The following is a 26195-nucleotide window of genomic DNA, read 5'->3' on the forward strand; positions in this document are numbered from 1 at the left end:
ATTTAATTCCGAGAAATCACTGTGGCTTTGTTGCAGGGCTAACATCTCGCGGTAATTGAGACGGGGACGAGAGCTTGGTTAGCGAGATTGCTGTGATTGGTCGGGAGCCAGGCCGCTGAAGCGAGCGGGTTGGCTGTGTCGGAGGTAAACAGGAAGTGAGCGTCGGCGGCCGGAGCTGGACGGTGAGTTCAGTTCAAACTCGATGTTTAATAATGTTTAAATTGACCTCCGGAGGTTCTGACCCGGTTGTTCGGGCTGAGCAGCTTTAGAACCCGCCGACACACCGGCTGCGGACGCGGGTCGGTGGACTTTACACCACGTAATTGTGCTTTTAGCGCGTTAGCCTCCGAGTCTGCATGTTAGCATGATCCGCTCGTCCCTGGTTCCTAAGCGTGGGTCAGCTGCTGGACGTGTTAACTGTTATTACATTATTACGATAGCAGAATAGTAAGTTAATACAGTGGAGTTAATGTGGAGATAAGAACCAGTCCGAATTTTTACACTGTTAAATTGTGTTCATTAAAATCTCGGAAATCTAAATGGAGTCTGGTGTGACGATTTTCTTGGATCAAAATAAGCTGAAAATAAAGCTCACGTGACAAATAAGGTTCAGGTAACAATCTTAAAATCCAAAGAAGAGCTGTTACTAACAAACACCATCATTATATTTTATTTTCCAAACAACCACTTAGTCCATAAAATATCTCAAAGTAGAGAGATAAAGGCTCACACCACTCTTCATGGCCAGATATAGTGTTTCAGCGATACTGTATACTCTTGTTAAAGGCTCGCGAACAAAACAAAGGTAGAGAAACTCAATCATCTTTATTTGTGACATAAACAGAATCACAAAGTTGATGTTCAGGAGTAAATATTAAGAATAAAAACAATACATGGATAAGATAGAACAAATTAAAGCACCATTCTCCAGAATTGACCAGTATTTACATTAAAAGTGACCATGTGAGGTTTACTACCAGAGTGTCTGAGTTTAATATACATTTTCACCTCTTTTACTGACTAAATTCAACATATACTCTTGTTATCTTCCACTGTGTTGATCTGGGTTTCTCATCCAAAGTGTTATTGTCCTTTTTCAGTCACGGCGGCTGCCACGAGATAGCGATAGCTTCATAGTTGAAGCGGGCATGCAAGTCTCGGAATTTTGAAGGCGAACTCAAGGATGGAACCAAGGCAGGAAATTTGATTTTGAGTTCGAATAGAGAGTTTTGCAGTACGCGGACCAAAACTCCGGAGAGAAGACAGCTAGACTGCTGCTGGCCGACAGAAGGAGAGCGAGGCTCACCGGTGGAGGGAGGAAGCTCTCTTCCTAGAGATCTACCCTTCAGTGAGTGACGGAGGCAAGATGTTTGTGGTGAGCACCGCTGGCTATAAGGATTCCTCCAGCGTAACCCGCTCACTCAGAGACATCCTGCCCCTCGACCCAGAAAGAGCCTGATCCACTCACAAAGAGACCGGTTTACTTTGTTGGCGATGTCAGGAAGACCATCACAATAAAAAGGATTCAAGAGAAAAACATCATTGCGATAGACGAGACTGCTGGTGGACTGGGTGGTTGCGGCCTGTGACAGACCAGATGTGGAACTGATCATAAAATCTTTTAAAGTCTGTGGACTGTCAGTGAAACCTGACGGCAGCAAAGACCGCCTCATCAGCTGCTTCAGGGAGGGACGACCCTGCACCAGCGGGCGGGAGGTGCTCGCCAAACTCCGAGAGGAGTCTGGAGGACGGAGATGAAGCAGCCAAAGAGGAGGACGATTAAGACAATAAAGTTGGTCTTGGTGAGGACGAGGCCAAAGATATAAGATAGATTCAAGACTACAGCCCCGGATCGCTGTTCCTTAAAAAAAAAAAAACCTGCAGCCAAAGAGGAACTACTTCCTCCAGCGGTTTTCTGTTTCCGTGTTCCTTACAACTGCACGACTGACCGCCGCCACCAAGCTAGCCCAAGACAGCTAGCTTTATATCATTAATCCTAAATGGTTTCTAAAATGAGCTCAGGTACAACATGTGCCGCTGTTGGTTGCCACTACAATTCAAGAAAATTGAAGGTTTTTTCACAAACTTATTGTGTTGAACATAAACAAGTTCGAAAACTATGTCCGTGCCCTGCGCCCTACGCCCTGCACCCCATGCCGAAGACGGAGGAACGGAGACTAGCGTGGCTCGCGGCTTTGAGACTAAAAAATCCCCCGAAGAGAGTTTATCTGTGCTCCTTCCACTTCGTCGATAAAAAGCCCACAGAACTGCACCCTGATCCGGAGCTCTATCTGGGCTACGACCGACCTCCTCCAGAGAAGAAACGAAAGCTGGCGCCTGCGCCTGCGCCTGCGCCTGCGCCTCAGGCGGCTACTTCCTGCAGCAGCAGCAGCGTTAAAATTAACCAAGACGCTAAAGACCGACCTCGTAAGTTTAACTGTAAATGCATTTATTTCCTGTGTTACACATCGTTTTTTCCAGCTGGTAGCATATGTGCTGATTAGCATTAACGTTAGCTATTTGTCTACAGTATTAATATTTATATCATGTTATGTTTTCTCCTATTTGTTAATTATTGTTTTTACATTCGTTACTGTTGCATTGACAAGCACAAATACATTTAATGTTCAAACTATTTAAACAGGTTGAACAAGTCAGCCAATGACATCGTTATCAGACGTCTCGGGACGAGTTGGATCAGACGACTGGAGTCACTTTTCTGCTCAACACTGATGAAACTGATTGTATTTGTGGATTTTAAGGGTGTTTATAATGAAACAATTTCAACATCCGATAGAGTCAAAAGAACAGATGTTTATACTGTCACATGTTCAGCTTTCTGCACCAACACCAATAAAAAGAGAAAACGTCTGACGATCTCTTTTTGCTGCGGTAACAGAAGAAGTACGGACCGTCTCTTTCTTTCTCTCCAGCTGCTGCTCATGAGCGAAATGTTGGTTGCTGTATATAAATTAATTAAGGAGTTTAGTTTGGACCTGCTCGGTCTGGAAAGTGTCCTAAACAACCTTTGTTGTGAATTGGCGCTGTACAAATAAAGATGTACAGGCTGAGCACAAACGCACCGTGACGTCTGGCTCATTTACGCCTCTACGTATGGAAACAGCGTCCATGTTTGTTGTTTTTGAATGTGTTAACTTCATCTGTCTCTGTCTCGCCTCTGCAGAAGCAGCCATGTCCGTCCTCATCCAGACTCGTGGTGAAGCGGGTGGCGGCGTGGCGGCTCACCTCCAGTGCCCCCTCTGTGGCCATTACTCCAAGAGCCACGCCCACCAGCTGTCCCACATGGCGGCAACTCACCCCACCTGCCTGGACGGCGTGGCGGTCGGTCGCCTCGGCAACATCGTGATGTACCAGAGCACGGCCCGGCTGTTCCACTGCTCCGACTGCTTCTTCACCAGCCGAGACTTCACCAAACTGTACAAACACATCATCTCCAGACACTGCACGGACGAGAGGGAGGGCGGGGGAGGAGGCGACGACGGCAGCGAGAAGGGGGAGGAGGAGGAGGAGAAAGACGCTCAGAAAACAAAGAGGAGCAGCGAGGCTGAGGAGGAGGAGGAAGGGGAGGGACACGAGGAAGACAGCGCCCCCCAGAGGCCGGTGTCGGTCAAAGAAGAAGCCGAAGGCGATGAGAGCGTGCTGATGTTCGATGGCGCCGGGTACCACTGTCTGATCTGCGGCTGGAAGAACAAGTTGAAAGGTCTGGGCATCAACCACGTGGTGCGGAAACACGACATTCCCAAAGCGTACGCCGCACAGGCCATCAAACGGGACGCCGCCGCCAAACAGGCGACAGGCGGCGGGGCGGAGGAGGAGGAGGGGGTTGCGGGGCTGAGCGCCGAGCTGCTGAAGGAGGAAATGGAGGCCACGGCCAAAGTGGTCCGCTTCATCTCCAACCGCTTCGTCTGTCTGATCTGTGGCTGGAAGACCAAACTCAAAGGTACCAAGTGACAAAGTTTCACTGTCGATGAATCAGTGAGATCGCTCTTAATACGAAATCGTCTAAAGTTAAACTTGGTTGTTTTGTTGGTTGTTTTGGAGGCCTTGAAATGTTGTATTAATTAATAACTCATCAGACGTCAACAGGATTCAAATGCACACATCTTTCAGATTAATCACTTTAAATGTCAGACAGCAGATTTATTTCATGTCACCTGTGAGTCGCTGCAGGTGAACCTGTGGGTAACGCCTCCCTGTGTGCGTCCTTGCAGGTTTTGCCATCAGTCACGTGGTGCGCTGCCACGACGTGGAGCGTCCGTACGGCTGTAAGGACTGCAAACGCTCCTTCTTCCTCCCCAGCCGGCTGCAGCAGCACGTCAGCTCCGCCCACCGGCCCGGACGCTACGCCTGCCCCTTCTGCTGCTTCAGGTCGCACTTCCTGGGAGGCTTCAGGAGGCACTGCAGCCGCTGCAACGCCCGGGAGGAGGAGGAGGAAGAGGAGGGGGGAGCAGGAGGAAGAGGGAGAGGTAGTGTAGGGGGAGGAGGGGAGGGAGAGGAGGAGGAGAACGAGGAGGAGGAGGGAGAGGAGAGGAGAGTGTGGAGGAAGAGGAGGAGAGCATCGGTGGTGATAAAGGAGGAGGAGGAAGAGGATGACGACTGACGAAGACTCCGTCCGTTTCCTCGTTACTGTGATTTATGATGAAACCAGTTTACAGTTGGAATGTTACAGTAGTTACAGACTCTAAAGTGAATAAAGTTCTTTTTTAACAATCCGGCTGTTTGATTGTTGTTTCAAAGATGCTTTTATTTTGTTAAACGTGTTGAGAGCTTCTTCCTGTGAGTCACACATTACAAACACTAACTTTAACTGCTTTCTGTAGTCGTACATTTACTTTATGTTGCAGATTATTAAAGTTTCAGGTGTTTTTAGAATAGTGTTCATTTGTTCAGGTGATCAGTGGCGACACCTGCAGGCAGAAAGGTCAAATACAGAACTGTAGCAGAACAAATGTGCAAATAAACAAGGAAAGTTTCATCAGAGGCTGAAAACATTGATTATTACTGATCGACTTGTTTTAGTGTTGACACACAAGTGAAAAGACGTTTAACTTTTGTATTCTTTAATCTGCTTCCACCAAAGTGTATTATTATATCTACTTTTAACTCGTCTGCCTTAAATGTTTGCTGCATGTGCGTCAGAGAGGAAGAAGAAGAATCTGTCGCTGTGAACACAACGTGACAATGAGGGAGAAAACCCCAGAAGAAGAAGCAGCTTCCAGTGTCGATCCATGACCACGTCTGCTGACTTCATCCAGACCTGAGGAAGCTCTCAGACCCGATACAGAACTTAGAATAAACTAGTTGATGTTAACGTTAATCTGTCATGTTAATGAGTTTTCTCATGGCTGGTGTTAATGCAGTTAACCAAACATAATGTCAACTTAAATGCTGACATACTTCCTGATTATTCACCAGAGTGTGTTGGTCGTTTGGTTTGTTGTTCTGTAGGACAAAAACCTCTCGACACTTAAATAATGTTCTAGTTAAAAATGGAAAGTAACTTTAAACAGGTGCTGTTGTGTGTGTGTGTGTGTACCTGATGACGTCATCAGAGTGATCAGGTGACAGTAAACTGAGTCTCTGTGTTTGTTATTTATTTAGCCAAAACATACAAAACAAACCCACCAATCACATCGTCCGAGAGCGGCGACACGTCCGCCGACGCGTCGCGTGGTCAACACGATGTGAAGCACGAAACGTGACCAGGAAACACTCCCCCGCTTCCCCCCACCAAAATAAAGTTTGTTCTAGACAATCACACTCTGCCTGCCGTTCAACAAAAAGCTCTGCGATTAAAGACTTTACATGATTAATAATCATCACCGGAGAAAAGAAGAACGTCTGTCTGACTCTTTTCCACTGCAGGGACTGAAAGCAACGAGGCGTCGTCTCTGAAGCTGCTGTTTCTACTGATCATCAACACAACAATCACAAACACCACTCCAGTCTGATGATTAGCATCTGCACATGTTGGCATGCTAACTGCTAATTAGCTGTCAGAGTCCTCAGTTTAGCAGGAACTCTGTCACAAACAAACACGTTGACCTGATGACGCACCAGATGAAGGTCAGACGGTCTCATTCATGAAAGTCTTTACGAGAATTTATCTTAAATCTTTTGAAATTTGTTGAAATATTTTCATCCATGTTAGCGGCTCTCACATTAGCACAGCTAAACACATGGATCACCTGATTCTGTTTGAGTGGAGGAGGGGAAAGTGTTGTGAGCAGCGAGTGTCTGCTGGCGTCTCGGCTGCACGCGGCCAACACAAGCTTTATCACGAGGGAGAAACTCCAGTCAACATGGAGGACGACACAATCAAACAGCCGGTCGGCCTCCACTTCTGTGGAGTTCTGGCTGTGTGAGGCTCGTTTGGTTCCTGCAGCAGAAAAGAGATACAAGATCGTTTAAAGAACCCAGAACCTTCTGACCCACTGCACGTCTGACCCTCTACCAGAAAATACCCATGTTCTCCTGAGGACCCGCGAGTCGACTCAACGCATTTTTTCTACATCTAAACTGGAAGTCGCAGCAACGGCGACGGCCATTTTGTGTCCTGCAGTATCGATAGTCCGTTCAGCCGGAGACGACGTCGCTGTCGGAGCTCATCCAACAGTTTCATATCGTAACAAGAGAAGTTTAAACAAACAAAAAATATTTTCTATAAAACTTCATTCACATTTTTTCTTTCATCTGACTGACGGCTGGAAGTCGACGCGATTCTGTCCCGTTTGGCTCCGGTTGGTACAACCCGCCCCAGAACCCCCCGCGCTGTCCGTCAATCATCATCGATCAGACCCGGATAACTGACAGTCCGTCTGGTTTCCTTGACGACGCTGCAGTGGGGGCGTCGGGGTCGGAGGTCAGATGTGTCGAGGGCACCACGCCCCCTCCAGGGCAGCCATGTTGATTCCCCTCAGGTCGCCGAAGTCGTCGCCGTCTCCGTCGCAGTACTCGCCGTCATCGTCGTGGTCGTCAAAGCGAGTGGTGTAACTGGTGGATGCCTTCTGCTGCAGAGACACCAGAGACCATCATCATCATCATCATTATCATCACATAACATAAATACAAAATCTGTTCTTTATTGTTCTGTCGGTCTGATAACTTGTTTTTATTCTCCAAAGTTATTTACTGAAGGAGTTTAAAGGACTGATTGAAGTTAAACTCATGAAGGATCAGAACAACAGCGGAGTCTTTACCGTCCGCACCACCGGCTCTCTGAAGGGAGGACACACCATGTGGAAGCGAGGGATGGCCACGTGGAACACTTCCTCTTTGTTGGCTGCAAGAGACACGACCACATGAGACCGACATCACAGAGCGGAACACGGCGGCTCAGATTACATGAAACATCACCGAAGCTGCTCACCCAGTCTGTGGAAGGTGTAGTGCCCCTCCATGTACTCTGACGGGGTGGAGAAGGTGGTGCAGCTGGCGTACTCGTGCACTTTTCCAGGCGTCATGACCGGAAACTCTCCTGCGCGCACACACACACACACACACACAGACACAGACACACACAGATTGAGCAGGTGGTATCAGCCGACCTCGGCTGATCTGTTCAGGTGATCATGTGATGTGGTGCGAGCAGCGTACCGACCACGCCCGGACCCTGAACTTCCTCCACGTTGCCGTCGGAGGTGGTGATTTTCCAGTAGCGGCTGTCGAGCTGACAGGCGGCTTCAGGCGAGGCGCCGCTCGACATCTCTATCCTGAAAACACACGAGGAGCCTCGCTGTTAAAGATGGACGCCGGCTGCCAGTGAGGTTGATGTTATTTTAAGAGAACGCCTCCTGGCCGTACCTGATGCGGTAGGTGAAGAAGAAGTGCGGTGGATGGACGGAGGACAGCTCTGGCAGGAAGGAGGTAGAGACGGAGACGGTGATGTCACCGGTGGTCGCCACGCAACCTTTATCGTGCACATACCTGCGGACACAATCACGAGCACGCCGGTCGTTAAAAGAACGCTTACACAGCTCAGATCAAGGAGTTGAATCTGTTGAAAAGAGGCATTCTGCTCAGCAGGTCAGAGTTTTGATCTACCTGAAGATCTGGTCTCTGATGATCGGATATTCTCCTGTGACGACGTTGTGGACGTAAGTCGTGAACCACTCTAAGAAACAGGAACCTGATCGCACACACAAACTTATTATTCTTAATGTTGCTGTGGAGTCCCGTAGCTACAACATCAGCTGATTTTAAGTCAGAGTTTGTTTACAGGAAGTTAAAATCGGACTAAAGATCAGAATCCTGGAGGAACAGACCTGTGATGAACATGTCGATAGCTGACGGATCCTGAGCCGTCTGATCCTGAAACACAAGACAGTTCATATGTTTTAATTAAGTCTTTAATGCACTCCACTTATATTTAACATATTTATTCAGTAGTTTACTACACAACTGTGTCTTTGTAGTCGCTTGCGTCTCTTTTATCCATTTGTCCGCTCTGAGCTGCCGTAGAGACGTTCAAATAAAATTCATCACTAATGATTTGGTCTACAGTTTTCCACGTGTGTCTGGTCTGTACAGAAGCACTCTTTGTGAGGTTTATTTTGAAAGAACAGGAAGTTTACGTACAGGACACGGGTAGAAGCTCTCGAACATCCGGCGTCCCTCCGCCGGCTCCAGAGCCATGTACTGGCTGAGTCCGGTGTGGAAGCAGAAGGTGAGCGGGAGGCAGCGTCTCATCCCCTTCCTCTGCTGGAAACCTCCAGCCGCCGTCTCCACGTCCAGCAGCACCTCCGACCGGTAGTGGTTGGACAGGGACATGCTGCCCATCAGCCTGCAGACAGACAGACAGTTAGACAGAGACAGACAGACTGGAGGAGACTCTTCAGACTGATACCGACCCCGGGATCACCAGTTTCTGTCCGTTGTGGATGCGGTACGAGCAGCGGTAGTCGTCTGGAAGTCTGCAGCCGATCTGAGCCTCGATGTCGTTCAGCTCCACCTCAGTGGCGCCCTCTGATGAGCACAACCAACATATCAGTTAAGATGCAGGATCACAACAGAACAACACAACATCAACACAGCAGCTGGAGGACGCCTGCAGGGTTTAACAGTCCATCTGTCATCACCGCCGTGTCACGTCACCTTTGAGCGAGGCGATCATGCGCGGACACGTCTGCTGCAGGAAGCTCTTCAGCTGCTCCCAGGCTCTCTTCAGCACCGGGTAGTACTGCATGTAGCGGCCCAGGTCTCTGTAGTACTGTTTGAACAGACAGTACCAGGACACACCGCTCTGCAGCCGGTCCGCACTGAACACACAAACACACACACACCCGACTGTTAATGCAGACAAACAGCAGGTAGAGCTGATTCTCCACTCACACAACAAGATGACTGTCGTTAAAAGAGCTCCAGTGAAATGTTGGAAATCAGATATTTTGTAATCATTGTGTCTCTTAGTTCATTTATTTTTGAGTGTTCTTATCAGAGACAGGCTGACAGTTTCCCTCTGCTTCCAGTCTTCATGCTAAGCTAAGCTAAAACCATCCTGACTGCAGCTGGTAGAGCTTTAGAGAAGAAGTGTGTTGGTACAGTGATCAGTACTCACTCTGAGAGCAGCCAGTGTTTGGAGCAGAGTGTTCTCCACAGCGGGTTGTGTTTGGACAACTCATTCAACCTCCGGCTCACAAAACTACAACTGAGAGAGAGACAGACATTAATCAGCACATTGACAACAGACACTCTGAGAGGACAGATAAGAAACACCCTCTCAAAGTCTTCATGTTTCTGACGTTTGATGGACTGAACGCTCCTTATTCAATAAACCTGACAGAATAAATTAACTCCTGGTTGATCGATTGATTAACAGGAGAGTAATCAGCAGATAGTTTGATTATTGAATAATCATTCAAAGGCAAACATTTACATCTTATACAACATATGTGTATAAATAACGTTCTGCGTTTCTCTGTATCATTATAAAACTATGATAATAATAACAACAACTGGTGTTTTCACTATTGTCGCTAACACTATTCATCAGCACGTTTAGTACATTAATCAACTACTTTTCCTTCACTACATGTTTGTAGTGCTGCTTTACGGTTCAGTTTATACTCTTCAGTACTTGTTTTATCTTAAGTGATGTGAAAACTTCTTCCACAGCTGACAATCATCCTTCAGTAACTAAAATCCAGTCTGATATAACAGAAGTACTTTATGAAATGTAATAATGTTAAGTGTCCACTGCGGGCTAACAGACGTAAACAAACAGTCAGCAGTTATTAGCATGTTGCTAACTGTGCTGAGGATCTATATGTGACCTCCATGTTAGCTCGATGCTACATGACAGCTGCTGTCTGTCTGTGCCTGAGCTGACTTCTGTCAGGAAACAACAGCAGCGTCTCTTTCTGCCTCTCTGTTGGGAATTAGCACTAAATAAACAGCTAGCTTAGATGCTAGGGCAACGAGCTGCTAGCGTGTCCTGTTAGCCGACAGAAGCTCGCGTGACAACATGACAGTAACTTCATTAAGCCAACTTCGGATCGATAACAGGATCGATCTCTGCTGTCTGTCGCTCGGCTCACTTTCACTGCTGCCGTTTGTTCGTGTTGTTGTTAGCCGCCTGTTAGCTTAGCAGCCGCTAGCCCGCTGCAGCTTGTTTACTTCCGCTCTTTAACAAACAGACGCTGCTTCCTGTCAGTCTGAGCTCGGTGCTGAGGGCGGACCGGCTCTCAGATACATACTGGATCAGGTCTCTGAAGCCCAGGAAGGACAGGACGTGCAGCAGCGGGTCTGAAGGGAGCTGGTCCATCCGTAACTCCGTGGAAGCTGCCATTGTTAGCACCGCTTCTTCTTCTGCTGCTTTTAATGGCGTCTGCTAAACAACGCGAGGGTTGACGAGCGCCACCTGCTGACAGCGTGCAGCACCATCAGATACGAGAACAACTCTGTTTTTAAAGGTTTAACACTTAATATCAGGCTCATTTATTCCACTGCACGCTCTCAGGTGACTTTTCTGAAAGTAATTAAACAACAACAGAAGGTAACACGTGACATTGAGACATGGAAAAAGGTTAACTTCGATTAGAAAAGACGGATCAATCAGGAAAAACAGCAGAGTCATGTTCAGGAAATGTGTTCAGTGGGAAAGGTTCACCTTTGTTTTGAGATTTAGATAAAATATGAGCAGCAGAAGTCGACGGATTAAGTCTGAACTGTTGTTTTGGGTCATTTTTAGATGGTTTAATTGTTGTAGTTGTTGTTTTGTGTCTCTGAATTCCTTTTAGTTGTTTTTTATTTTGTTCGAGTTTCTTTGTCAACTTTTTCTCATAAGATTTCAAAGACTTGTCTCATTGTATGACCGTGTCGTTTTAGAAGAAACCCCGACATAGACTCCATTTTGTTTTGGATCGGTCGGCTCTTTAGTTTCTCTCGAGCAGAACCTGAGCCCAAAGGAACCTTTACGTTCTGATCAGGGAGTTGATCCCTGTCAGAGTTAGAGGTTGGCTCACTTCTGTCTTAATGTTATACTTCTTCCATCGCTGTATTAAACTACAGGCAGAGTGTTTGTCTGTTACCACCTGATCAAACTCTGTGACAGACTTTCACCTCCGTATCTAAGAGTAAATATTTGTTCGGCGTTGTGCTGAGTCAGACAGAAACTCAGAGGGACTAAAGCACGTGTTCACTTAAATTCACTTTTTACTTTATTTTATTCACTTCATGATGTTCATTTGTGTTGTTTGAACTGTTTCACAGTTGTGCAGGTGTGGGCAGACTAAAGGGGACAGGATCTGAACCCTGATGTTGACCCGACCTTTGACCCCAGCAGCTGTTCGTTTACACAGCTGAAGAACAAAAGTTCACCCGGTCACTGCCGATCAGTCACAGAGATGCTCAGACCGTCAAATCTCTTCAGTGTTACTGTGAAGCCACAAAACAGGAAGTAGACCCATTTTCATTCCCTCTGGCGCCACCATCAGGTACAACCAGGAAGGAGAAGCCACATTCCCCAGATCGAGACCCGATCAGATATCCATGGGACATGCCAGAACAAGTCTGAACACTGGAGGTCCCCCATGTCTGGAGTTGGTTCTGACCCATCAGGGTACGAACTTACATCTTGTGAGGTGGAGCCAAAGACCTGAGGTGTTAAGGCATCAACCTGGGCTTTGAATTCCCCACATCCCAATCAGCATCCATGGGTCATGCCGGAACAGATCCGATCCACTGAGGCCCACCATCGATCAGTGGTGTTTGGCATCAGGACATTGTCTGTGGATCCTTGAGTCCCATAGGTTGAAATGTCTGGCCTCCATGGATTAGATTTGTTCTAGCTCATCAACAGATGCTCGATCACATCAGGATTTGGGAAATTCAGAGGCCAGATCAAAACTTTGGCTCTATGTCTCTGGTACCACCTCACAACCTACAGTACTCAAGGATCCTACAGCCCAGTGCCAAACACCACAGAACACCTCCGCCTAGACAGGCCAGAGCCAAGTCCAACCCAAGATAGTCCCTTAATGGACAGGACTTGTTCCCGCACGCCTTGTGAATGGATCCATCGGATTGGGATCAGGGGAATTCAGAGGCCAGGTCAAGGCCTTGGCTCTAAAAGTCTTTTGCCCAACCTTACAACCCACTGGACTCCATGGATCTGCCGCCAAAGCCCTGGTGTCAGACACCAAAGGACACCCCATAGATCCTGAATCCATGCCTTGGTGGGTCAAAGCCAAGTGGGAATGGGGACTCCCATGATGCTTGATCAGATTAAGATCTGGGGAAATCAGAAACCAGGTCTTTTATCTTTCCAGTCTTTGATCCAGTGGTGCCAGACACAACAGGTCATCTCTAGAGGTCCTATACCATACCCGACAAATCAGAGAATTGAGTTCTGACGAATTTGGAGGCCAGGTCGATGCCTTGAGGCCTTTGACACGTAGCGGTGTCATACACATAATCCTGCTGGGAGGACCACTGTCATCAGATAATGCCTTCGGTCATGAGGGGGTGTATTTGGACTGCAACATCGTTTGGGTGGGTGGTGCAGGTCAAAGAACATCCACAAGAAAGGCAGGACTCAAGTTTTCCCAGCAGAATATTGCATTGTAAAGAGACGTTCAGTGTTATTCACCTGCTGTCCTGTAAATGTTACGTCTGATCAGAGTACACAGGAGCAGTAAATGTTGTGTACTTGTCCTACATCAGAAAGCTGCAGTCTGTTGGTTTAGTCAAAGTAAACATGTGGAGGACTCACATTAAACATGTCCGACTCATCAGGCCGACTCATACTTTGACCCTTTGGTCAATAATCCCCTGAACAGACAAAGAGACCCAGACTGAGGCAGACTGAAGAGAGGCTCTGCTGGATCTGGTTCTGAGGATCTGCTTGGAGGTCTGGATCATGGTGGAACGATTATTAAAACCGGCTTCTGTTCTTCTGCTGTTTCTGCTGCACGGCTGCCTGGCACAAAATGGTACCTCCACCTGACTACATGTTTGTTTTGTTTTGTTTTACTAGTGTCGTCGTGTTAGAAGAACTCTAAAAGTAGTTCCTACCAGTAAAGAGTTGGACGACAGTCGTGATTGGTCGTATAAAGTGTTAGTAACGTACTTTGAAATGATACTTTGTGTACAAATACACGCAGCTCAAAGTATTTTACAGCTACTGTACACAGAATCAAATTAAATCAGTCAGAAGAAGTTAAAGATGTAGAAATATTTACAGTGTTTGTTGGTAAATGTGTTGAACTTTGTGCATCAATGTTACTGCAACCTTTCTAAAATCGTCAAAATAAACCTTAAAACCACAGATGGGATGTAACTAAGTACATTTACTCTGGTAAATCTTAGAGGTACTTGTACTTCACTGGAGTATTTTAATTTCCTGCTACTTAATTATCCACTCCATTACATTCTGAGCTAAATATTGTATTTTTACTCCACTATAGATTGTAAGTATTTTATACATACATGCTTTAACATCACATGGCTGATGATATTTACTTTCTGCATGCAGGACTTTTACTTGTACAGTAATAGGGTACTTTTAAATAGCAATATGACTGCCGTTACTTAGTATCTGTATGTACTCAAACATGAATTCTTCCTTCATGATGGTTTCAATGTTCAGTTGTTGTTAAAAATAATCAGAGCGGTGGTTCTAACATTCAGTCAGCCTTCATTGACTTGGACAAAATAATAGAAACACCTTGAAAACGTTTCTGTCTGCAGTTTTCCTCAACAGCCACGTGGCCGCGCAGGTGCTGGTCAGGAGCCGTCGAGCCAATCAGCTGTTTGAGGAGGTGAAACCAGGTGACTCGCCTCTGTCGCTCCTCTTCACTCAGTGTTGTGTTATTTGTACTTTGTGTTGGCCTGACAAAAAGTCTGTGTTTGTATTTACTTGGTTTTTTTTTTATCAAGCCGACAAAACAATGATTTTTTGAATCTCGAGTCACTTTCAACATATCAGGTGACAGTTTTACTAAAATACTGAACTTTAAGTCAATATTTGAGGTTCTTGTACTTTCCTTTGGTATTTCACATGTTTTAGGGGTAAATATGTTTTTTATTTCGCAAAATTTGTTTCAAGGCTTAAGTTACTTTGTAGGTTTTCATTTTTAAAACAACATTAATTAAAAATTAATGTAACTGACATCTAGCTAGTTGTATGTGAATTCATGAGGTCTCATCTGCATAAAGAGTACTGACGAGTATTTCCCCAAATAACTAAGTGCTTCTTCCACTGCTGGACCTTTAAGGAGCCACTTTATTACAGTGTATAAATGTGTTTAATTCATTTGTATTGTTATAATTAATGTGAAGGGAACCTGGAGCGAGAGTGTGTGGAGGAAATCTGTGACCATGAAGAAGCCAGAGAGGTGTTTGAACAGACGGACAAAACAGTACGACTCCACTTTGTTCTGATTTCATTCACTCTACTGTTGATAATAAAAAGTAAAAGTTACTGCAGTAGTAAAAGTAAAAGTACTGCTGACCAGAACCCCTCCGTCTCTCCTCCTGACAGGAAACCTTCTGGGGCAAATACCTGGGTAAGTCGAGACGGACCAGGCTCAGTCTTCTTGTTTCTGTGAAGTCAAGTTCGATCAGATGTTTGCTGCACTGCAAACATGAACAAAGTCCACACACACAAACACACAAACACACACACACAACCCTGAGTACACAAACATCTAACGTCCTGTCTGTCTGTCTGTCTTTCTGTCTGTCTCTCAGACTGTAAAGGAACTCAGCTGACAAGAACTCAAGATAACATCGACATGGTCAGACAGTGTGTAGAAGGTAAACATCAACAAAACAATGTGAAGAAGTTCATCCTATATAATACACATGTACACTGACACAGAGAGTGTGTGTGTGTGTGTGTGTGTGTGTGTGTCTGTGTGTGTGTGTGTGTGTGTGTGTGTGTGTGTGTGTTCAGGTCAGTGTATTTCTGGTACAGGAGTCAGCTATGCAGGAAACGTCAACATCACAGAATCAGGCATCCAGTGTCAACACTGGAGCAGCAGCTTCCCACATCCCATAATAAGGTAACTAACGAAAAAATAAACAAACAAACAAAGTAACTAACTAAACTAGCTCGAGTCAATATGGTGAACACACAAAAAACATAACAAACAATAATCTAACATAATAATTGTCTGCTCACCTGTCACCTCACCTGCCTCTTCATCCTGCCTGCTCACCTGTCTCCTCACCTGTCTCCTCACCTGCCTGCTCACCTGTCTGCTTACCTGTCTGCTTACCTGTCTCTTCATCCTGCCTGCTCACCTGCCTGCTCACCTGTCTCCCTCACCTGTCTCCTCACCTGTCTGCTCACCTGCCTCTTCATCCTGCCTGCTCACCTGTCTGCTCACCTGCCTGCTCACCTGTCTGCTCACCTGTCTGCTCACCTGTCTCTTCATCCTGCCTGCTCACCTGTCTCCTCACCTGTCTCCTCACCTGCCTGCTCACCTGTCTGCTCACCTGTCTGCTCACCTGTCTGCTCACCTGTCTGCTTACCTGTCTCTTCATCCTGCCTGCTCACCTGCCTGCTCACCTGTCTCCTCACCTGTCTCCTCACCTGTCTCCTCACCTGTCTGCTCACCTGTCTCCTCACCTGTCTGCTCACCTGTCTCCTCACCTGTCTGCTCACCTGCCTGCTCACCTGTCTGCTCACCTGCCTGCTCACCTGTCGGTCTCCTCACCTGTCTGTCTGTCTGCAGGGAGTTTAACGCGTCAGAACCAGACAGCATCCTACACGAGAACTTCTGTCGTAACCCTGACAACCAGGCAGACGGACCCTGGTGTTACACCAAAAACCCAGTGATAGTGAAGCAGAAATGCAGAGTCCCCAAATGTGGTGAGTATCTGTGAGCACTGCTAACTTCATACTAAAGGACTGCAGCTACACTACATACTGTAAATATATGTACAAACCCCGCCCACTTTCTCAGGTGAGCCTTTCGTCCCGACCACTGTGGCCCCGGAACCAGTCAGAACTGGCGAGTGTTTACCAAACTACGGTATAGACTACGTTGGTGACCTGGCTGTGACACTGGGAGGTCACACCTGTCTGCTGTGGTCATCACCTGAAGCAAAGGCCCTCAGTCAAGACAAAGAGTTCATCCCTGAGGTCGGCCTGCCCGGCAACAAGTGCCGTAACCCTGACAACGACCCCGAAGGGCCCTGGTGCTACGTGAGGGTTAACGGAAACGTGACTGTAGACTACTGTGACCTCCATCTATGTGGTAAGTATACAGGACAAGTACTCCACCTGTCCCTCTCTTCACCTGTCTGTCTGAACCTGTCTGTCTCTCTCCACCTGTCTGTCTCTCAGAGGACTCCTTGGTTGAGGATTCGTTGACCACAGAGAATGAGGGCACGGAGCGCTCCGTCCTGGGGCCGGCCAAGAAGCTGTTTTTCAGTCCTCGCTCATTTGGACAAGGAGAGGCCAGTGAGTAACTCGTCCTTAAACAGGTGATCCAACTCCATCTGGTGTATCAACTCGTTTATCGCCAGGTGTGTCGACTCGTTTATCGTCGGGTGTGTCGACTCGTTTATCGTCGGGTGTATCGACTCGTTTATCGTCAGGTGTATCGACTCGTTTATCGTCGGGTGTATCGACTCGTTTATCGTCAGGTGTATCGACTCGTTTATCGTCGGGTGTATCGACTCGTTTATCGTCGGGTGTGTCGACTCATTTATCGTCAGGTGTTTCGACCTGTTTATCGCCAAGTGTATCGACTCGTTTATCGTCGGGTGTGTCGACTCATTTATCGTCAGGTGTTTCGACCTGTTTATCGCCAAGTGTATCGACCTGTTTATCGTCGGGTGTATCGACTCGTTTATCGTCGGGTGTATCGACTCGTTTATCGTCGGGTGTATCGACTCGTTTATCGTCGGGTGTATCGACTCGTTTATCGTCGGGTGTATCGACTCGTTTATCGTCGGGTGTATCGACTCGTTTATCGTCGGGTGTATCGACTCGTTTATCGTCAGGTGTATCAACTCGTTTATCGTCAGGTGTTTCAACCTGTTTATCGTCAGGTATATCAACTCGTTTATCGTCAGGTATATCAACTCGTTTATCGTCAGGTATATCGACCTGTTTATCGTCAGGTATATCAACTCGTTTATCGTCAGGTGTATCGACCTGTTTATCGTCAGGTGTGTCGACCTGTTTATTGTCAGGTGTGTCGACCTGTTTATCGTCAGGTGTATCGACCTGTTTATTGTCAGGTGTGTCGACCTGTTTATCGTCAGGTGTATCGACTCGTTTATCGTCAGGTGTATCGACCTGTTTATCGTCAGGTATATCAACTCGTTTATCGTCAGGTATATCGACTCGTTTATCGTCAGGTGTGTCGACCTGTTTATCGTCAGGTGTATCGACTCGTTTATCGTCAGGTGTATCAACTCGTTTATCGACTCATTTACCGTCTGGTTGTGTCACAGATTGTGGAAAACGGCCCTTGTTTGAACAGAAAGCCATAAAGGACAAGAAGGAGGATGAACTGCTGGCGTCATACAGAGAAAGTCGCATCGTCGGGGGCGACGACGCTGAGGTGGCCTCTGCACCATGGTAACCACAAAGAAAACAATAAGCTGTAACCATGGTAACATCATACAAACAAGACGGTCAGTGGGATGACATGATGTTGCTGTATGAAGTGAAGTTGTTGGTGTTTGCAGGCAGGTGATGCTCTACAAGCGCTCCCCTCAGGAGCTGCTGTGTGGAGCCAGTCTGATCAGTGATCAATGGATCCTCACTGCAGCTCACTGCATCCTCTACCCACCCTGGAACAAGAACTTTACCAAAGACGACATCCTGGTCCGCCTGGGAAAACACATGAGGGCCAAGTAAGACTTCCTGACTGCATGTATGAACAGACTAAAGTCATTTCTTAGAGCAAGACTGATGAGAATATTGACGACACTGTCCAGGTTTGAGCGTGACACCGAGAAGATCGTCGCAATTGATGAAATCATCGTCCACCCAAAGTACAACTGGAAGGAAAATCTGAACCGGGACATCGCTCTGCTGCACATGAGACGGCCGGTCACATTCACAGATGAGATCTATCCCGTCTGCCTGCCCAGCAAGAAGGTTGCCAGGACGTAAGACCAACACAAACACCTTTGAGTCAGCTGTTGATAAACCTTGTAGTGTCTGAATGTGCTCTGTAAGTCGTCTGAAGAAGTGTTTCCCCCACAGCATGCTGACAGAAGGCTTTAAGGGTCGAGTGACCGGCTGGGGGAACCTGAAGGAGACCTGGAACCCAGCAGCAAGAAATTTACCTGCAGTCCTCCAGCAAATCCATCTACCAATCGTGGATGAGCAGATCTGCCGCACCTCCACATCAGTCAGGATCACAGACAACATGTTCTGTGCTGGTAAGAGAGAAAACAAGTGAACCAGACCACACCAGAACTTTCATTCTGAGCACGACTGTGAACTCTTGTAATGAGTCAACAAACTGTGTTTGTCACAGGTTATAAACCAGAAGATGCCAAACGTGGAGACGCCTGCGAGGGAGACAGCGGTGGACCGTTTGTGATGAAGGTCAGAATCATGATCTGTCAGTAAACACACATTTAATAACTGGTTTAATGACCGGATCCAGCGGTCCATTAATGTCGGTTGTGCCCAGAAAAGCTGTGAATTCTTTAAGAAGAACTTCTTCATTACTCATGTTGTGGATGTTGTGTGTTCAGTACCCAGCAGAGGAACGCTGGTATCAGATGGGCATCGTGTCGTGGGGTGAAGGCTGCGACCGGGACGGAAAGTACGGCTTCTACACTCACGTGTTCAGGATGGCGAGGTGGATGAGGAAAGTTATCACGAAGTCAGGAAGCAACGATGGCGACGACTAGACACACTTCCTGTTCTGCGTGTCAAACAAGATGTTGCTAATAAAGTTTGTTCACTTCCTGACAAGCTGTTTCATTGTGTGTGATGAATAAAACCTGCTGTGATCATTGAGTTTAAACAAACCTGCATTCTTTCTGAAACCAACCAAGTGCTGGTTCTGGGCCGGGGCCGGTGCTGGTTCAGAGTTGGTTCTTGTGAACCTTTAAAACCAGTTTACTTGGTCCTGGGTCATGATAACTCCGCCCCCATAAGCGGTTCTTGGTTCTAGACCAGTAAAGTATTGGTGCTGCTCTGAACCAGCACCAGAACCAGCACTTGGTTTGCATTGATCAAGAAAAGGGGAAATTTAGTGTGTCCTCTCTGGCTCCGCCCTCTCGTCCAAATATGGTCACTTCCGGTTCAAAACAACATGGCGACAGCTGTAACGCCAAACCTGAAGTCCAGACCAACTGGCGAGGCCACAGTGGGTTTAAATAAAGTATAAACCAAGTCAGAATATTAAACACGACAGCTTTTATATATATAAAGCACAGATACAAAATCTCCATGGCAACACAAACACAAGTCTCCCATTGGACGCTCAGTTTTTCACACATCACCGTCTGGTAGTGGTTCTGATTTCATCGACAAACACAAGAAATAACAGATATCTTTACGTCTGTTTGTTTATGAAGCAGTAAACACATGCACGATGACACATACATGACATCATCGATGACATCATTAAATCACAGCTCATTTCTGTCACGTGAATCATCAGATTTTCACATGTAAATAGTGTTAACAAATATGGACGTCGATCCAACAGAGTCAAACCCTGTGGTCACAGTCATCTTATCTCTGTGGGGTCAGTCTGTGGCGTCGGCGGCGGACTCCACCACCACCTGGCTGTCAGCAGTCCTGTGTGTCAGCAGGTGTCTGTTCAGGTGAGTTTTGCGGGTGTAGCTCTTGGGACAGTAAACGCAGGCGTACGGACGAACGCTGCTGTGAGACAACATGTGTTTCTTCAGATCGAACTTCCTCCTCAAACATTTTCCACATTCTGGACACGAGAAGGGCTTCTCTCCTGGACACAAACACAGACCCCACACACACACACACACACACACACACACACACACACACACACACACACACACACACAGACACACACACATCAGTTCACACATTCACATCCTGGAAACTACAAATAATCCCAGAAAACAACAGGAAGGTTTCAACAAACAAACAATCCGTCGGGTCACAAAATGTGTTTATCGTTCACGATGATGAGCAGAGCCAATATATTCCATCATCACGTTTCTTTTGAGGAAATCTCTCACCTGTGTGTATCCTCCGGTGTTCGGTCAGGTGACAGGAGATGGAGAAGGCCTTCCCACAGTCCTGACAGACGTACGGACGTTCACCTGTGTGAGTCCTCATGTGTTTCTGCAGGTCTCCTCCAGACGGCCAGCCCTTACCGCACACCGTGCACACGTACGGGCGCTCCCCGGTGTGCCGCCGCACATGCACGTTGAGGCCGGCGAGCGCGGTGAAGTCTTTGGGGCAGTAGGGGCAGCGGTAGGGCCGCTCGCCGGTGTGCGTCCTCAGGTGGCCCTCCAGGCCGTCGCGTGTCTTGAAGCGTTTGCCGCACTGCGGACACAGGAAGCGGCTCTCGCTGCTGTGGCTCGCCCGGTGCGAGTGGAGGCCGGTCAGAGAGCCGTACGTCTTGTTGCACTGGTCACACTGGTACGAGCGGAAGGTGTGTGTGCGCTGGTGGATACGAAGCTGGGTCACTCCTGGAGAACACGGATCAATACCACAATTTATTAATGAGGTCTGGTGAGACCCAAAAAACATCTGAAAATCCCTAAAGCCGTTATTCAGGCCGCCGTGCTCCCACTTCAGACGGGATGCACGCTAACACTTTTAGCTCCGCAGCTACAGAGAAGTTTGAGCTTAAAAAAGGGTGTAAAGAAAATCTTTTCAGATCAGCATCTTGTCTGGATAACACCAGACAAGATGTATGGATTTTAAAAGATGTTATTTACACCCCCAGTTAACTGAAGAGCCAAACCTGGAAGAATAAACACCCGCAGTCACATGTCATCTGAGTCTGGACTGAATGATGGAAACAGACTCAGTGTTACTTCCACCTGTCGGTCGTTACCTGAGAAGGTCTGGTCACAGAAGCGGCAGTTGTAGCATGGCTCCGCCCCCTCCACAGAGTGTGACTGCAGGTGTCGCAGCAGCTGCGTCTGAGAACTGAACGTCTGATCGCACACTGTGCACGTGAGGTCCGGCAGCCGGTGCTGCAGCCGGTGGGCGTCTCTCTCCTTGGCCGACTCGAACACCTTATCACACCTGCTGCAGATGAAGCCTCCTTTGTCCATGTGGGTCTGCTTGTGATTGGACAGGCTGGACAGGTGGCGGAACTCCTTGTCGCACTGGCTGCACTGGTAGACAGGGCGGGCGCGGTGGCTGCGCTGGTGCGACAGCAGCTCGGCTTTGGTTCTGAAGGTGGCGTTGCACTGGAAACAGGTGTGGGTCTTGAGGGGGCGGGGTCCTGGGACGGGTGGCTCCGGGGGACGGGGCTCTTCCTCGGGGTCACCTGGCAGGATCTGCAGATTCATAGCTCCGGTTGCCGTTAAGGCAGAGCCACAGGACTTGTTGGTACGCAGGTGACGGATCACCTGAGGACAGCAGCGGTGGAACAAGAACTCATGAAAATACTCGGTTACAAGTTACAAGTACTCAAACTCTGACATTCCAGAGCAGGTAGAACACCTTTCTACATGATGTTCAGGAAAACACGAGGAAGCAAAAGTACAAACGTCATATTGGATGATACTCATTGATGTATTTATGTCAAGTATAAAACTACAGTACAAGTACCTCAAAAATTGTACAGTACTTGAGTAAATGTACTGAGTTACTTCCCAGCACTGACCTGAGAGCGGTAGATGAAACATTTGCCACACTGAGGACACTTGTGAGCCACCCGCTGAGAATTATGGGAAATACTGTACAGAGCATTGGCCGTGACCTCAGAGCAGGACTGTTCTGATTGGTCGACTGTGAAGAGAGGCGGAGTCAGAAAAGACGTTCAGCATGTGGTTTACTTGATCTCTGTGTTGTGTGTGTGTGTGTGTGTGTGTCTGTTACCTGTGTCTTCTGATTGGTCGACAAAGTTTCCAGGTGAGTCCTTCAACCTGACAGGACAGAAGGTGATTGCGGATTGATCAAAGGAGGCGGGACACAGCTGAAATCTGAGCCAATCAGGAGGACTCACCTGTCCACCTCTGGATTCACAGGCGATGTGATACATTCATCTCCGGCCTCCTCTGAGCTCTGATTGGACGCCTCCTGCTCCTCCGCCGACATGGTCTCACCAATCATAGTTTCCTCCACCTGCTCCTGCTCGTCCTCCGCCATCACCACCACCTCCACCTTCACCAGCTCCACGTCCAGCTGGATGGCATCGCCCACGGCCGAAAGCGGGTCTGACTGGACCTCTGTGTCGACGGGAGGAGGGTCAGGATTGGTCGGTTTGTTGAGGAGGGGGTGGGACCAGGCTGAGAGGAGGATCTTCTCTGTGTCAGGACCCACTGAGGAAAAACACGAGTGAGGTAATCGATTAACAACAACAACAACAACACAATGTGCTTGTATTTGACGAAGCTTTCTGCGATTTCGTACCCATGGTGGATGCCCGTCCCAGCAGACAGCTCTGATTGGTCAGCAGCTCCCTCAGATCCTCCCTGTCCGCCTCCTGCAGACAGTCCTCCACACCACCAGGGGCAGCATCGAGCCAGGAAGACACCTGAGACACACTTCACGTTAAATTCAGTTGACTTATGTGCAGAACTCCATTGAGAAACATCACGTTTAGAAGTTTTCTTCTTCTTGTCTGTACGTCCATGAGAACACTGCTAACAGGACGTGCTAACAGCTAACTCTGCATATTTTTAAAGGTAACATCATATTACCTGTTAGCAACCCTCAAAGTGTAGCTCAGCATTGCGCTTTGACGACCCGTTTTAAGACACGCTAACACTTCATAATTCACATGTGGGGTATTTACTGATGTATTTTATGTCGCAGCACAAAACATGTAAATCTTTTGAGTTTGTGTTAACCACACACCTTATTTCACACAACTGACCAAACTCCTTTCAAGAAACATGGACTTCAAGAGGAGGGAACTAATAACATTCACACCAGCCTCTGCTGTGCTTTGAGTTTACTGATAATAAGCTACTGTTAGCATGCTAACACGCTTAACCGTTAATCGTAACACTACACCAGACATCCTACAGCTGAAACATGTCACTGAGGACCTGTTTGAAGTCGGGCACACGGAACAGCTGCTCGATCCTGGACAGGAAGTCAGATACGAGAGACTGGAGGGCAGAGTCGAAACTCTGGTTGAAAACCTCCTGAAACAAACATGAACAGGACTGTTAGCACCAAACAGAGACTCTGTGCTGCTGTAATCATGCAGAGGCAGCACTGACCTGCAGGAGGCGCTGTCTGTCAGCTGGACTCTCTGTATCAGTCAGAGTCAACAGGGCAGAACAACAGTCATCCAGCCCGTCATCAGCCTGCCGACAGAACACACAAACAGTCGAGCTGAACAGAAAATACAGCCTTTGCCTTCAACTAAGTCAAAGTAAGATTGACAGTTTTGTAAATGGAGCCTGGAGTGTTTCGGTTCAACTTATTTAATTTTACATTTCCTTTCATTTCTGATAAGTTATCTGGCAAAATTTCAAAGTTTGGGGGCTTTTACGTGTCACTGTTAGGTGAGTTACATATGCGCTGAATGAAACTGCAACTACAACTGACTCATGATAACAATTACAAGATTTTCTAGTGTACATTTACCTTTACTAGGTCAAACAATATTAAAATCAACAGTTTTTTGCATGGAGTTTGGTGCATACGGGTTTAACTTACTTTTTTTTTTTTTACATTTCTGTCATTTGGCAGAATTGCTACATTTTGGGGCTTTAATGTAACTGTATTTTATTTGACATTCCAGGTTTTTAGTTTTATCAAACCTTCGATGTAAGACAGACATTCTCAAATGACTTTTAATGAGCTGTTGGACTGTCTGTTCTTTGCCAGTATTTCTCTTTGTGGTTGTTTGTGATCTCTGGAGTTTAAATAAAGGTTGAACAGTGAAGAGGAGGAGGTTACAGACGCAGTCCGAGTCTCACCGCTGCCTCGGAGATGGAGTGGATTTTGTCCAGCCGGGTGTGGACGGCTTCAGGGTCACAGAGGGTCACCTGAAGCAAGAGTACTTGAGTAAATGTACTTAGTTACACTACATCATCGTCGGGGTCATGAGTCATCGTCAGTCACCTTGGCTCTGAGCGCCAGCAGCAGCAGACTCCTCTGCCTGTCCGTCAGCAGCTCTGGGACGGCCTCGGTTACCAGGGAAACAAAGTCCTCCAACATCCCATAATGCTTCACACACTGTTGGTGTGCGACCTGCCACATGGCTGCTGTCAGCAGGCGGAGAGGAGGCACGAGGAGGCGCAGGGAGGACAGGGGGGGAGTGGAGGCTGAGGAGGGAGAGGAGGACATGATAACATGAAAGATGGCGGCTGATGTCTCAAAAATATCTCTAAATGTTATTAATAAAAACACACAATGTACAGGTGAAACTGTTACTTCATCAGATCTGATCACAGAAAGTCAGAATCAGAAGATTTCTAAGTGGAGTTTGGCAAAACTCCATAAAAGAAATCTTTGCTTGTCAGCGATGGAGTAAAACTTTATCACACAGGATTTCAAACAGTGATGACAGAGGTATTACTTCAATCATGGCTCATTTATGCATGTCAGTACCACCAACCCCTCAAGCAGGTAAACATAGTAATCCTAATATTACCATCAGTAAAGTGTTTGTGTCTAAAAGTGACGTTTCGATAAACTAAGCTGTTACTGCTTCTGATCTGACCACAGAAGTCAGGATTGGCAGATTTCAGCATGGAGTTTGGCTTGCTTCCATTCCCAGCAGAACTCCATTAAAAAAATAATAGATTTAAGGATTTGGTGATTATCGACATAGTACAACTGACTTAAACCGGATTTGTTCACGTCTCCTTAATACAGACAGCATTCTCTACACTTCGTCATCAAAGTCTAACACAGGATATGGATCTTTATTCTTTTTTGACGCTTTTTACAGTGTCAGCAGTTTCCATAGCAACATTCAGTGCGCCTCATATTAGTTCATTATTTCAGTATGTGAGATGATGATGAATGAAGACATTTTATAAATCAATATAGAAAATAAAGACAATGTGTGGCTTAAGAGGAGAGCTACAGACAGAGGCTAGCTCAGGAAGGCTAGCTGGTTGGCTTAAACGACCAAAGGATAATACATTTTATTCGTCTTGAAACGCTTTTCTTTACTAAAATGCTCGCTATTGTGTATGTTGCATACATGCCGAATTAAACTTCAACTACAGAGGAGTCGTAATGGCAATTTTGAGATTTCTTTTTACATTTTCTATCTTTCAGTGGGTCAAACAATGTTAAATTCGTCCGTTTTAGCATGGAGTCTGGAGCGTATCCGTCCAACTATCAACAACACAACTTTGGCTAGCTGGCTAACGTTTACTCCTTCATCAGCCCGCCAAATGAAACACTTCTGATGAAAAACAGTAAACTGGTTATTAAACGTCATCAACACTCACCCATCATACTTCTACTGTCGCACACCTCTTGTTTACGTTACAACGCTGCACTAGAACCAGGTTAGCCTGGTGAGCTAACAGCTAACCAGTGTTTACAGTCCAGCTCACTGCAGCCCCGCCCCTCACACCGGAAGCACACCGATCACTTCCGGTTGTGA

The 26195-nt window shown here is 47.0% G+C and overlaps 4 protein-coding genes across 7 annotated transcripts; 2 read left to right on the forward strand and 2 right to left on the reverse strand.

Moving 5' to 3' along the window:
• Positions 1-48: 48 nt before the first annotated feature.
• LOC115576642 (chromosome alignment-maintaining phosphoprotein 1-like) lies at positions 49-4733 on the forward strand. 2 transcript variants are annotated; one of them, XM_030409208.1, is made up of 4 exons: positions 90-182; positions 1101-2427; positions 3185-3961; positions 4233-4733. In XM_030409208.1, the coding sequence occupies exons 2-4, from the start codon at positions 2001-2003 to the stop codon at positions 4619-4621; spliced, it is 1593 nt and encodes a 530-aa protein (XP_030265068.1). In that variant the 5' UTR covers positions 90-182; positions 1101-2000; the 3' UTR covers positions 4622-4733. The 2 variants fall into 2 exon arrangements, with proteins under 2 accessions (XP_030265069.1, XP_030265068.1); XM_030409209.1 differs by lacking the exon at positions 1101-2427 and having other exon boundaries at positions 49-182.
• Positions 4734-5064: 331 nt separating this feature from the next.
• Positions 5065-10861, reverse strand: fbxo3 (F-box protein 3). 3 transcript variants are annotated; one of them, XM_030409219.1, is made up of 12 exons: positions 10716-10861; positions 9578-9667; positions 9115-9278; positions 8871-8985; positions 8599-8803; positions 8286-8331; positions 8065-8149; positions 7825-7947; positions 7618-7733; positions 7391-7498; positions 7221-7303; positions 5065-7028 (listed from the first exon to the last, which is right to left on the reverse strand). In XM_030409219.1, exons 1-12 carry the CDS (start codon positions 10805-10807, stop codon positions 6885-6887), a joined length of 1371 nt encoding a protein of 456 aa, XP_030265079.1. In that variant the 5' UTR covers positions 10808-10861; the 3' UTR covers positions 5065-6884. The 3 variants fall into 3 exon arrangements, with proteins under 3 accessions (XP_030265079.1, XP_030265078.1, XP_030265080.1); XM_030409218.1 differs by having other exon boundaries at positions 5065-7031; XM_030409220.1 differs by lacking the exon at positions 10716-10861 and adding an exon at positions 10557-10705 and having other exon boundaries at positions 5065-7031.
• Positions 10862-13247: 2386 nt separating this feature from the next.
• Positions 13248-19459, forward strand: f2 (coagulation factor II (thrombin)). The gene is made up of 15 exons (XM_030409193.1): positions 13248-13451; positions 14209-14289; positions 14800-14879; positions 15002-15026; positions 15211-15276; positions 15416-15524; positions 16200-16336; positions 16431-16724; positions 16814-16930; positions 17932-18058; positions 18169-18336; positions 18421-18594; positions 18692-18870; positions 18969-19039; positions 19192-19459. Exons 1-15 carry the CDS (start codon positions 13379-13381, stop codon positions 19348-19350), a joined length of 1860 nt encoding a protein of 619 aa, XP_030265053.1. The 5' UTR covers positions 13248-13378; the 3' UTR covers positions 19351-19459.
• A 379-nt stretch (positions 19460-19838) lies between these two features.
• On the reverse strand, positions 19839-26180 carry LOC115576626 (zinc finger protein 436-like). The gene is made up of 12 exons (XM_030409189.1): positions 26038-26180; positions 24695-24897; positions 24550-24618; positions 23845-23931; positions 23668-23766; positions 23027-23150; positions 22620-22935; positions 22493-22539; positions 22278-22402; positions 21498-22020; positions 20671-21126; positions 19839-20414 (listed from the first exon to the last, which is right to left on the reverse strand). Exons 1-12 carry the CDS (start codon positions 26042-26044, stop codon positions 20197-20199), a joined length of 2274 nt encoding a protein of 757 aa, XP_030265049.1. The 5' UTR covers positions 26045-26180; the 3' UTR covers positions 19839-20196.
• Between the last annotated feature and the right edge of the window lie 15 nt (positions 26181-26195).

This window comes from Sparus aurata, chromosome 24 (genome assembly GCF_900880675.1).
Source record: "Sparus aurata chromosome 24, fSpaAur1.1, whole genome shotgun sequence".
Taxonomy (NCBI): Eukaryota; Metazoa; Chordata; class Actinopteri; order Spariformes; family Sparidae; genus Sparus; species Sparus aurata.

Coding starts and splice junctions, on each gene's coding strand:
- LOC115576642 (XM_030409208.1), top strand. CDS start 2,001: ATGGTTTCTAAAATGAGCTCAGGTACAACATGTGCCGCTGTTGGTTGC. Junction 2,428..3,184: donor AGACGCTAAAGACCGACCTC/GTAAGTTTAACT, acceptor TCGCCTCTGCAG/AAGCAGCCATGTCCGTCCTC. Junction 3,962..4,232: donor CTGGAAGACCAAACTCAAAG/GTACCAAGTGAC, acceptor GCGTCCTTGCAG/GTTTTGCCATCAGTCACGTG.
- fbxo3 (XM_030409218.1), bottom strand. CDS start 10,807: ATGGCAGCTTCCACGGAGTTACGGATGGACCAGCTCCCTTCAGACCCG. Junction 7,304..7,390: donor CTACACCTTCCACAGACTGG/GTGAGCAGCTTC, acceptor TGTCTCTTGCAG/CCAACAAAGAGGAAGTGTTC. Junction 7,032..7,220: donor GAGAGCCGGTGGTGCGGACG/GTAAAGACTCCG, acceptor GTGTCTCTGCAG/CAGAAGGCATCCACCAGTTA.
- f2 (XM_030409193.1), top strand. CDS start 13,379: ATGGTGGAACGATTATTAAAACCGGCTTCTGTTCTTCTGCTGTTTCTG. Junction 15,277..15,415: donor GGTCAGACAGTGTGTAGAAG/GTAAACATCAAC, acceptor GTGTGTGTTCAG/GTCAGTGTATTTCTGGTACA. Junction 18,595..18,691: donor AGCAAGAAGGTTGCCAGGAC/GTAAGACCAACA, acceptor TTTCCCCCACAG/CATGCTGACAGAAGGCTTTA.
- LOC115576626 (XM_030409189.1), bottom strand. Junction 23,151..23,667: donor GTGTGCCCGACTTCAAACAG/GTCCTCAGTGAC, acceptor AGTGTGTCTCAG/GTGTCTTCCTGGCTCGATGC. Junction 22,403..22,492: donor CGACCAATCAGAAGACACAG/GTAACAGACACA, acceptor CTCTCTTCACAG/TCGACCAATCAGAACAGTCC.